The 13107-nt window shown below is 40.6% G+C and overlaps 1 protein-coding gene across 1 annotated transcript in view; it reads right to left on the bottom strand.

Moving 5' to 3' along the window:
• LOC149456761 (propionyl-CoA carboxylase alpha chain, mitochondrial-like) overlaps nt 1-13107 on the bottom strand; it is a gene marked incomplete at its 3' end in the record, with an annotated part of 701434 nt that overhangs the window by 177152 nt on the left and 511175 nt on the right. The window contains exon 18 of the mRNA XM_089684514.1: nt 4524-4626. Within this exon, the coding sequence (XP_089540640.1) occupies nt 4524-4626 (103 nt within the window). The remainder of the gene's footprint in view (nt 1-4523; nt 4627-13107) is intronic.

Genomic DNA, 13107 nt, shown 5'->3' with positions numbered 1-13107 from the left:
AGTTCCTTGCTTGTCTGGAGAGGTGAATAAGAATATTGAGAGAAGATGCATGCTCGTTCCAGGTCAACAGGATGTTTTGTTGGAGATGCCCTGAAAGGAATTGAGTGAAGGAGATGGCCTGAAATGAGACTACCTTGAGACCCATGACTCAGAGAATCTAACTGTGGGATGTTTCTTTGATCTTAAGATCCAAGAATGAGACCTAAGAGAGAGGATTTTGTTTTTATAGAAGAAAGATTTTTGCCTGGACTGTGTCCAGAGTGAGGCCTAAATATTCTAAGAAAGGGTGAGGTTGGAGAGCAGACTTTGGAAAGTTGATTACCCATCCAAAGACCTGAAATATCTGAATAGTGCTTTGAATGTATGCAGATAGTTAAAGGGGAGAGGAAGCCTCCAGAAGGCCATCTAGGTACCCGAGTTACCTGAATGTCTGAGTTCTTAAGAGGGCAAAAAGTAGTGCAAGCGCCTTTGTGAACACTTCTGGTGCAGAGGATAGGCCAAATAGCAGTGTGATTGGGTTGAGAGAAGAAAACAGAGTTTTGAACTCTATTTTGTACCCCTTTGAAATCACCAATTGAACACACCAGTCTGGCCTGTTTGTGATCCACAGAAATGCAAACTGTTACTGATGTCCCCCCATTCTTATGAGTGAGCTTGCCCTTTTATTGTGAAAAGAGTTTTAGTGCAGACTTGGTAGGTTTTGTGTCCCAAGTCTTGCTCCGAAAGGAAGGATTGAGCTTTGGCTTTGAAGATGAAGCCTGAGGAGAGAGATGGAGCAGATAGAAGGCCCTGAGGTCTTTAAACCTTCCATAGTGTCAGTGGTACTTTTTCTCCAAAGATATCTGTGATGAATTTGTAAAGTGCCTCACCAAATAGATTTCCTCCTTCAAATAACATAAATGTGAGGTGACATTTGCAAGCAGCTTCAGCTGACAGGCTTTTAGCCATAAGATTCTGCACATATGAATATAAATGGGAACCATACTGGAGATATGTGTCATTACTTGGTCTTGGGCATCAACACAAGAGTAAGGGAGAAAGCAGTATCTGCAAGTTTCTTGCCAAAGACTAGCTAGCTGGTGTCTGGTAAAGAAAATTTGCAGAAATAGCCGGGCTGGGGGTGAGAAATCATCTGCAGCCTCCTCTAACACTGGATCCTCTTCATTCCCCTCAATGTTTACATCCTCTAGAGCAGTGGTCAGCAAGCCGCGGCTCGCGAGCCACATGCGGCTCTTTACACACTTTAATGCGGCTCTTCTGTGTGCCGGGCGCCCGCTCCCCTCCCTCCTCTCGGGCGGCCGCCCCAAAAGTCAGGACTCTGCAGCTAGCCCAGCAATGGGCAAGCTACGGCCTGGCGGACCTTTTAATCCGGCCCGTGGAGCGTGATCCAAAAAAAAAAACAGCCAGGGCAGCGCAATCAAATGCTATGATTGGCCAGTCTCGCTGCCACTCACATCCTGATAGCCAGCGATTGGCTGTCAGGATGTGTGTAGGCGGGGCAGCGTGACGAACGTGAGAGGAGCTAGGCTCCTCTCACAGTCCGCCCTGAAGACCGGAACGGCGCGGGAACACGGCGAGAAGAACGCGCGGAGCAAAGGTAAGTGAATTGACACAGGGGGGACTTGGCTTACTACTTGCTACTTACTTACTACTACTATATGAGGGATGAATTACTATAGGGGGGATGAATTACTATATGGGGGATGAATTGCTATGGGGGATGAATTACTATATGGGGGATTAATTACTTTGGGGGATGAATTACTATGGGGGATGAATTACTATATGGGGGATGAATTACTATGGGGGATGAATTACTATATGGGGGATGAATTACTATATGGGGGATGAATTACTATAAAAACTTATTGAAACTAAAAACAGTGTACCATCCTATGTATTTTCAGTTTTAAAAATGTGGCTCTCAAAATAAATTTCAATCGTGGTTTTGGCGAGATTTGGCTCAGTTGAAAAAAAAGGTTGCCCACAACTGCTCTAGAGGATGCAAGACAAGGGGCTTAATGCTTTTGTGCTCTGGACAACGATGGCTGTATTAAAGCCGTTAGTCGTTCTGAAAAGTCTGAAATAGTTGCATGAAATATGCCTTGGTCAGACTGCCGACTCATTACGTGGCTGAAATAAAACTAGAATCAGATGCAAAAACCAGTGTAAACATAGGGCCCTGCCCTGTCGTCACTCAGGGCATTTTAAATGCTTTGCAGGCCCGTTTTGAGCATTTTGCAAGCCTTTGGCAGAACAAATGTTTGTCTGACCTTTTGAAGTGGGTCCCTTGCCAGTGTCCAACCACCTGAAGGTACCTGCCTGTAACACAGGGTTTATGAATATCCAGCCTGTGTCCTGTACTATATTGAAAAACAAAACATTGTAAACATTTATATAGGCAATATAGTACAGATAAAGTGCATCTCAGTTGCAGTGTTTTTTTGGCTCTCCCACTTTATCGCACTTTACTGGCTGCTTTGGCTTATCTTTATATGACAATACCCCAGTGTACACTTAACAAAATCTGTCATTGTTAGTAATACACAGTACAGCCTACAACATCCTCTTGGGAGACAAAGGAAATGCATAGAAGTCAGAATACGATTTGTAAGCCAAAATAATGTGCTTCACAGGAAAATTATTATTATATAGGATTTACAGTGGGGCAAAAAAGTATTTAGTCAGCCACAAAAGTTCTCCCACTTAAAAAGATGAGAGAGGCCTGTAATTGGCATCACAGGTAGACCTCAACTATGAAAGACAAAATGAAAAAAAAAAATCCAGACAATCACATTGGCTGATTTGGAAAGAATTTATTTGCAAATTATGGTGGAAAAGAAGTATTTGGTCAATATCAAAAGTTCATCTCAATACTTTGTTATATATCCTTTGTTGGCAATGACAGAAGTCAAACATTTCCTGTAAGTCTTCACAAGGTTGGCACACACTGTTGCTGGTATGTTGGCCCATTCCTCCATGCAGATCTCCTCTAGAGCAGTGATGTTTTGGGGCTGTCGCTGGGCAACATGGACTTTCAACTCCCTTCAAAGGTTTTCTATGGGGTTGAGATCTGGAGACTGGCTAGGCCACTCCAGGACCTTGAAATGCTTCTTACGAAGCCACTCTCTCGTTGCTCGGGCGGTATGTTTGGGATCATTGTCATGTTGGAAGACCCAGCCATGTTTCATCTTCAATGCCCTTGCTGATGGAAGGAGGTTTGCACTCAAAATCTCACGATACATGGCCCCATTCATTCTGTCCTGTACATGGATCAGTCATCCTGGTCCTTTTCGGAGAAACAGCCCCAAAGCATGATGTTGCCACCCCCATTCTTCACAGTAGGTATGGTGTTCTTTGGATGCAACTCAGCATTCTCTCTCCTCCAAACACGACGAGTTGTGTTTCTACCAAACAGTTCTATTTTGGTTTCATCCGACCATATGACATTCTCCCAATCCTCTTCTGGATCATCCAAATGCTCTCTAGCAAACTTCAGATGGGCCCGGACATGTACTGGCTTAAGCAGGATCTGAGTCTCTGGTGGCGTAGTGTATTACTGGTGGTAGCCTTTGTTACGTTGGTCCCAGATCTCTGCAGGTCATTCACTAGGTCCCCCCGTGTAGTCCTGGGATTTTTGCTCACCGTTCTTGTGATCATTTTGACCCCACGGGGTGAGATCTTGCATGGAGCCCCAGATCGAGAGAGATTATCAGTGGTCTTGTATGTCTTCCATTTTCTAATTATTGCTCCCACAGTTGATTTGTTCACACCAAGCTGCTTGCCTATTGCAGATTCAGTCTTCCCAGCTTGGTGCAGGTCTACAAATTTGTTTCTGGTGTCCTTTGACATCTCTTTGGTCTTCACCATAGTGGAGTTTGGAGTGTGACTGTTTAGGGTTGTGGACAGGTGTCTTTTATACTGATAACAAGTTCAAACAGGTGCCATTGATACAGGTAATGACTGCAGGACAGAGGAGCCTCTTAAAGAAGAAGGTACAGGTCTGTGAGTTCCAGAAATCTTGCTGGTTTGTAGGTGACCAAATACTTATTTTCCACCATAATTTGCAAATAAATTCTTTCCAAATCAGCCAATGTGATTGTCTGGATTTGTTTTCTCATTTTGTCTCTCATAGTTGAGGTCTACCTATGATGCCAATTACAGGCCTCTCATCTTTTTAAGTGGAACTTGCACAATTGGTGGCTGACTAAATACTTTTTTGCCCCACTGTATATAGCACCAGCAGTTTGTGCAGAGCTTTGCACAACAGGAATGTATTGAAACTAAAACCTAGAAAGAATCCAAATGATAAAAAGCAAAGTTATACAGCTACTTTGAGGGCACCTATTTTTTTTTTTTATGCAATTCCATGTGTACTTTTTTTCCCAGCAGTTCCAAAACCAGAAACTACACACCTTAGCTAGTAATGTGCTAATTCTAGCGAGACCATCAAAGTTAAAATCTGATTTGTTGCTATAAAATTTCAAAGAATGACACACACACTTCTGTGTGTTAAAACATACCTTGTGTTATTTAGAAAGTGGTGTGACCTGATTTGTACAGCCACATACAGTGATCCTGTTGTAGCAAGAAGTTCATTTTTCTCTTGAGATGTCAGCTTGTGTCCTATAATAAGTGAAAATACTATCAATCAAAGAACAAAGGGACACAAAATCAAACAAAGAATCACAAAAAAACCTCACATATTAACACATGGTAGTTCACTTGCTATATGATAATAAGATCTCACCAGGATTTAAAACAAACATGTGCATATGCAGACAGAATATTATTTTACTAATTATTATTATGCAGGCATTATATAGCACAGTTTGTGCAGTGCTTTAAAATATACAGTAAATACAGAGTACAGATACAATACAGTTAAACACAAGAATTTGGAGGGCCATGTTTGTGGGGCTTACAATCTAAAAGGGAGAGGGAAGTGGTAAGAAAGGTAACTGCTCTGGGGAATGGACTGATGGAGACGGCTGAAGCACAGTTTTTAGGTGGAGGCAGCAGAGGCTTCTGTGAGCATATGAGTTTTCAGGGATCGCCTAAAGGCAAACAGAAGAGCAGGACATCTAGAAAGGAGCCAAGTATGATTTGGGTGATTTTTCTAGATGAGTTTGGTGATGTAACTTGGGGGGCAAGATTGTGGGTGGCTCTGTATGTTGAAGTTGACATTTTTAATCCTGTATATCAGCTTAGTGGAAACCAATTAAGGGATTGGCAAAGAATCAGTTTATAACATGAGTGAGTCTAGTAGCAATCAAAATAAAATTAAACTCCAAGCAATCAAAATGTTGTGAAATGTTATCACATAAGCCACATACTGTACACAAATAATAGTTCATGCAAGTGAATATATGTTTGAAAAAGAATACATATAATCAGTGTCTTCCATCTCTAAACTTATAATGCACAGTCCATAATTGAATATATATCTTCTTCTGTGAAAATAATTATTAACTAATATTTATAGTCCACTTTTTCTTCCTGTATCAATGTAATTCCAAACAAATCTGCAAAGTGATTATCAGCAGATCACCATCAAACAGTGCCTCTTCCACCTTCCAAGCAAATCGCGTGCCTCAGATTCGGATCGGTCAATTTGTGACTTGACCTTTAAGAAGGGCTATTTCTATATGTACAGTGCCATGAAAAAAGTATTCATATCCCTTAACATTTTCAACATTTTGTCATGTTACAACCAAAACATAAATGTATTTTATTGGTATTTTATGTGATAGACCAACACAAAGTGGCATATAATTGTGAAGTGGAAGGAAAATGATAAATGGTTTTAAATTTTTTTTACAAATAAATATCTGAAAAGTGTGGTGTGCATTTGTTTTCAGCCCTCCTGAGTCAATACTTTGTAGAACCACCTTTCACTGGAATTACAGCTGCAAGTCTTTTTGGGTATGTCTCTACCAACTTTGCACATCTAGAGTGACATTTTTGCCCATTCTTCTTTGCAAAATAGCTCAAGCTCTGTCAGATTGGATGGAGAGCATCTGTGAACAGCAATTTTCAAGTCCTGCCACAAAGTCTTGGACTTTGACTGGGTCATTCTAACACATGAATATGCTTTGATCTAATCCATCTATTGTAGCTCTGGCTGTATGTTTAGGGTTGTTGTTCTGCTGGAAGGTGAACCTCCGTCCCAGTCTCACGTTTTTTGCAGACTAACAGGTTTTCTTCAAAGAATGCCCTGTATTTGGGTCCATCCATTTTCCCATCAACTTTGACCAGCCTCCCTGTTCCTGCTGAAGAAAAACATCCTCACAACATGATGTTGCCACCACCATGTTTCACGGTGGGGATGGTGTGTTAAGGGTGTGGTTAGTTTTCCACATAGCAAACGGAACTTCTTATGGCTTGCTTTCAACAATGGCTTTCTTCTTGCCACTTCCACAAAGGCCAGATTTGTGGAGTGCATGAATAATAGTTGTCCCGTGGACAGATTCTCCCACCTGAGCTGTGGATATCTACAGCTGCTGACTTACCATGGGCCTCTTGACTGTTTCTCTGATTAATGCTCTCCTTGCCCGGCCTATCAGTTTAGGTGGATGGCCATGTCTTGGTAGGTTTGCAGTTGTGCCATACTCTTTCCATTTTCAGATGATGGATTGAACAGTGCTCTGTGAGATATTCAAAGCTTGGGATGTTTTTCTATAACCTAACCCTGCTTTAAATATTTCCACAACTTTATCCCTGACCTGTCTGGTGTGTTCCTAGGCCTTCATGATGCTGTTTGCTCACTAATGTTCACTTACAAACCTCTGAGGGCTTCACAGAACAGCTGTGTTTATACTGAGATTAAATTACACACAGGTGACTTCTGAAGGCAATTGGTTCCACTAGATTTTAGTTAGTGGTATCAGAGTAAAGGGGGCTGAATACAAATGCACGCCACACTTTTCAGATATTTGTAAAAAATTTTGAAAACCATTTATCATTTTCCTTCCACTTCACAATTACGTGCAACTTTGTGTTAGTCTATTACATAAAATACCAATAAAATACATTTACATTTTTGGTTGTAATGTCCCCCGCAGTCCTGCCATAAGTCGCTGATCGCCGCCATAAGTCACTGATCGCCGCCATAAGTCGCTGATTGCCGCCATTATTAGTATAAATAAAAATGAAAAATCCCAGTATCTTTCCCGCTATTTGTAAACGCTATAACTTTCACATAAACCAATTAATTTACACGTATTTTTTTTTTTTTGTAGCGAAGACATGTTGCAGAATGCATTTTGGCCAAAATTTATGTTGAAATTTTATTTTTAAATTTTCTTACTGGACATGTTTTATAGCAAAAAGTCCAAAATATTGATTTTTTTTTTCTCAAAATGGTCAACTTTTTTTTTATAGCGCAAAAAATAAAAAAACGCAAAGGCGATCAAATACCACCGAAAGAAAGCTCAATTTGTGGGGAAAAAAGGATGTAAATTTAATTTGGGTGCAGTGTTGCATGACTGCACAATTGTCAGTTAAAGTAACGCAGCGCCGTAACACAAATCTCTTCTGTAACCGCTTCCTGACCACCCTATAGCAGAAGTACTGCTACAGGGTGGCATGGGTGTGCAAAATCACATATATACATGATTTGCGCTGCCATGGTTTTCACGCCCCTCCCAGATAGCGTCAGATTGCCCGTCAGTACACCAGTCATCACATTTAACCCCTTGATTGCCAGGAGCATGCTCATGTACAATAAACCTCCATTGCTAGTATAGTGTAGGAACGGGTCAATATCTTTGATCAGATCAGCACTATACAAGCGTTCACATTAGTATAGCGTCCCCAAAAATGCAGCGTTAGCGGGATCAGCCCCAGCACCTGTGTTTAGCCCCTACGCTTACCCACCCCCCTTCTTCCCCATCAAGCGCAGTGTCAGTAGGTCATTGCACACAAAACCGCAGTGTTTGCAGAATCAGGCCTGATCTCTGTTAGCACCTGTCGGTAAATTTTGATGACTCTCATATGCAGCAGCGTGCCAGTACTAGTGCCGCTCTACCTTTTGGTGAATTGGCGAGTACCAGCGGTCTAGTACATCCTGGTCTTTCACATACCTCCTTGATTTTTGGAGCTGTTTTTCACGGAATATCTGTATGCGTGGATCAAAGCAATTTATATGCACAACAATTTATCGCCGCCAACCCAAATTCAAACCTTGCCAGACCATTCGCATGGAAACTCATCGCGGTTTTCAAATTTACATTTTTTTTGGGCCTAACCCTCAACATGGGCATTACTAAAAGAAATTAATTGCGGTTGTATTGGTCCGTAGACCCGATTCATCGTATGCCCGTGTTCTCTGCTGCCATGGCCAGGCATAGATATGAGAGTATAATGTGTTTTATGCATTTCAGCGACAATACACTGTGTCATCCTCAGGGAAACCCTGAATTTGACCGGTTCCAAAAAATTCAGCCCCTCGCAAATCACCTTAACCAAAAATTTGCAGATGTCTATACTCCCCAGCAAAACATCTGCGTTGAGGAGTCCCTCATTCATTTTTCTGGCCGCCTTGCATTCAAACAATATCTCCCCTGCAAGCTATGCAAGATACGGGGTCACGATGTAGAAGATCTGTGAAAGGACAACAGGCTATACTTATAAGTTTCGGATTTACGAGGGAAAAGATAGTCACGTGGAGCCCCCTGGATTCCCAGACTACATGGAAAGCAGTGACAAGATAGTTTGGGACTTGGTGTCATCCTTTTTCCATATGGGGTACCACTTATACGTGGACAATTTTTATTCAAGCGTGCCACTATTTAGACATTTGTTCAATCTTGGAACTGGCGCTTGTGGCAAATTGTGACCTAATGCGTGCCCACCATTAGAAGTGGGTGGACACAGGGCGGTATATTCTAATGGTGGGCATACCACACACTTTTTCTGGCAGAGATTTCTTCTAATTTTTGTCATTCAGTCCACAGGCTGCATACAAAAAAAAAAGAACATAGTATATATACCCAACAAGGACCAGTGACGTACTGGTACATACCTGGACTTTGAATGGTTATACCAGGATGATGCCTACAGCTGCAGGCATCATCCTGATATCGTTTTTTTCAGCATGCAATCGGCTTTCATGTAAGTGCAATCCTAGCGGTTAATTAGCTTCAGGATTGCTTTTACAAGCAGTGGGAGGTGATGCCCCCCCTCCCCCGCTGCCTTCCACGGCCTTCTCGGGCAGTCTTGTGCCATCAAGGGAACCTGAGAATGCAGCCGGTGTTTCTGCCAGCTGACCATAGAGCTGATTGGAGACCAGAAGGGTGCCAATCATCTCTATAGCTTAAGAATTCGGAAGCTACAAGCATTTCATCACTTCGGTTTCGCAGGATATAAACAGCACCATTTGTAAATTGGGAAAGCATCTGATCACACTGATTTTGGTTTGATTAGATAATGTAAGGGCAGAGGAGATATCTAGAGTCTGAGAGACCCCAGATTTCTCAAAAAAGAATATATGACAATACCCATTGAAGTTATAGGGGATATTTGCATTTCCTGTTATAGCATTAGAAGTGATCAAAGAAAAAAAAATGAAAGGTAAAAATGTAAAAATAATAAAAAAGAATCAAAATAATTTATAAAAAAAAAAAAAAGTGCCCCTCCCAAGCCTTGACCCTGTGCCGGTATGTAAACAGCGATTGCACCATGCATGTGAGGTATTGCCGTGAACTTCAGATCAAGGGCAGTAATTCTAACACTAGACCTCCTCTGTAAATCTAAAATGGTAGCTTTTAAAGCGTTGCCTATGGATATTAAAAATGTTTGCAGATTGTCGCCATTGCACGGGGCATGCGCAGTTTGAAAGCATGTCATGTTTGGTATCTATTTACTCGGCATACCATTATCTTTTATATTTTATGAAATAATTGACCAAAATATTGTGGTTTTGTGCATTAAAAGTAAAAAAAGTGTATTTTTTTTTTAAATTTGCTTTTGAAAAATCGCTGCACGAGTACTATGTGCCATAAAAAATTGTAATACCCACCATTTTATTCACTAGGGTGTCTGCTTTAAAAAAAATATATAATGTTTGGGGGTTTAAATTAATTTCCTAGCAAAAATTTGTTTCATGTGAACAAAAAGTGTCAGAAAAGGCTTGATCTTCAGGTGGTTAGAAGAGTGAGTGATGTGTGGCATAAACTTCTAATGCTGGGCATAAAACACCCCCACCCCCGAAAACGACCCCTTTTTGGAAAGTAGACACCCCAAATTATTTGCTGAGAGGCATGTTGAATCAATAGAAGAATTTATTTTTTTTACCACAAGTTTCTGGAAAATGTCAAAAAAAAATATATATATATTTTTTTTTTTACACAAAATTGTCACTTAAATGATTTACTGCTCACACATGCTTTGGGGATATGTGGAATTACTCTCCAAAATACATTCTGCTACTTCTCCAGAGTATGGGGGTACCACATGTGAGAGACATTTTGGCAGTCTAGCCAAGCACAGGACCCCAAAATCCAATAAGCAACTTCAGGCTTTTAAAGGGCTTTATTTCCTCATTACACTTCCTAACTACATATCACAGTTTTGGAGGCCCTGAAATGCCAGGATAGCACCTACCCCCCCCCCCCATATGACCCCTTTTTGGAAAGTAGACACCCAAGGAATTTGATAAAAAGCACGGTAAGTATTTTGCAGATCTCATTTGTTGCCACAAGTTTTTGGAAAATGAAGAAAAAAAACAAAAACATATTTTTTCTATTTTTTTTTATATTTCAAAACCTTGTGAGAAAAAATGATATCTGCAAAATACTCACTATGCCTCTTTTTAAACTCCTTGGGGTGTCTACTTTCCAGAATTTGGGGGTAATTTGGGGGTAATTTGGGGGGGTGTGGTGCTATCCTGGCATGTTTGGGCCTTTGAAACTGTGAGAGGTAGTGAGGAAGTGTAATGAGGAAGTTACGCACCTTCAGGCTTTCAAAGTGGTCATTGGATTTCAGGCTCCTGTACGTGGCTAGGCTCCCAAAAAGTCTCACACATGTGGCATCCCCATACTCAGTAGAAGTAGCAGAATGTATTTTGGGGTGTAATTCCACATATACCCATGGCTTGTGTGAGAAATAAATAATTTAAAATGCCAACTTTGTGTAAAAAAAAAAAAAGGTTTTGTCATTTTCCAGAAACTTGTGGAAAAAAAATAAATCTTCCATGGAGTCAATATGCATCTCAGTAGATAGCTTAGGGTGTCTACTTTCCGAAAAGGGGTCATTTGAGGGTGTTTGTACTATCCTGGTATTTTTGCACCTCAAGAAATGGGATGAGCAGTCAAAGTAAAAGCTGTGTAAATCCCATTATCTATACCAAAACCATTTCATTCTGTGGAATGGGCATATCTTTTCCCACTCCTGGACAAGTATGGTTTTGGATCCATATTTTCTGTATCTCTTGGGTGAAAATGCTTTATTATGAACCTATGGCTCAAGTAAGGGTCAACAGGCTTATCTTGGACCCATTTCAGATCTGTCAGGGAACCAGACAGAGTTGCCCTTTATCCCCTCTCTTATTCGCACTGGCGATTGAGCCATTGGCTGTGAAATTGAGAGAGGATGTTAATGTCAAGGGCCTATGTATAGGGGAATTTGAGGAACGTGCATCACTGTATGCGGATGATATGCTATTATACCTAAATGATCCAAACTCTTTGCTGTCTGCAGCCTTCTTGCTTATCCAGGAATTTAGAGAATATTTCTGTTTCCGCGTTAACTAGGATAAATCAACCTTATTTCCCCTGGACAAACAACCAAATTTACTACCTCCCTCTCGATGTCCTATTGCTATATCAGATAATTTTAAATACCTTGGGGTTAATATTCAGATCTCGCTAACCTTCTTTTCGAACAAAAATCTTTGGCCTATTATTAGATCATTAAAGAAAGGGCTTAGAAATGGAGGGATCTTTTGTTAATATTGTTGGGTAGGATAAACTTGTTCAAGATGATTTGCTGAAATTTCTTTATATTCATTCCCATGCTCCAATATACATTTATGAAAGCCTTTTTAAATACATTAATTCTTTGATTAGTTCCTTTTTGTGGGGTTCTACAGCGCCTAGAGTGTCCCTGGATATTTAGCAATTTCCCATTAATAGAGGTGGTCTGGCACTACCGGATCTTTGCATGCATTATTTTGTGTCTGACTTGCTGCATATACATTGGCGAATGTTCCCTCAATTTAATAATGCGGCAACGGAAGTTGAAGCAGCAGTGGCTTCTTCTTCCAAGGTGTTGTTGATTTTTTTTCTACAGAGGTGATGTGAGATCCTCACCACTGAGGGTAAGACCATATTAGCAGTTTCTAGGAGTATACTGAAGCTGTGCATTAAACAGATCTCCAATATGTCCCTGGGCATCTCTCCGAATGCCCCACTTTGGTATAATCCATGCTTGGGTGATTTTTTTTTTAACTTAGATGAAGGCTGTCGATGGGCATATCATGGGTTTTTTTAATGCATTTTTTAACCTACTCCGGGTTGGATCCCGGCACACATACTACATATTTTTATTCATTATCTACTGCATTTCTCTCTTTTTTGGACATTTTAATCTAATATTTTTGGTTACTTTGTAATTTTGTGATCTAGTCTCTGATACAGTTTATGTATATATGCTTATGGCAGTATACCAATTTACACTTTTAAAGAACATTTGGATGTCCAAGGTTGGAATCCATTGAATTTTTGTGGTGATGCGAATGGCCTGAGGACACTTCTCTGGTGGGACCTTTATGGGCTATGGGTTGACAGCAACTCCATATGCTTTATAATCCTGTTCTTATGACCTTCAGACTATTGTATATGCAGAGGATGTAAGTGTATTCAAATGACATCACAAGGGCAACACATACATGCCACTATCTGCTCTTATTCATTACATGTTGTGAAAAAATGTTTTTTTTTCAAACAGTTGCAGTATTATACTGATGCTTTATTATATTGTAGCATCGTTATATCAAATTCCTTCCCCTGAAGAAGGAATGATTTTTCCGAAACATGTTGGGATATTTCAAAGACTACACCTTGACTGGCCAAGCTATACCCCATTTGACAGTTCTTTGTTGGTGTG

The sequence above is a fragment of the Staurois parvus genome, unplaced genomic scaffold (assembly GCF_062004578.1).
Source record: "Staurois parvus isolate SC_StPar_1 unplaced genomic scaffold, SC_StPar_1.0 ptg000349l, whole genome shotgun sequence".
Lineage (NCBI taxonomy): Eukaryota > Metazoa > Chordata > Amphibia > Anura > Ranidae > Staurois > Staurois parvus.
This window is presented reverse-complemented; position numbering and strand designations above follow the sequence as displayed.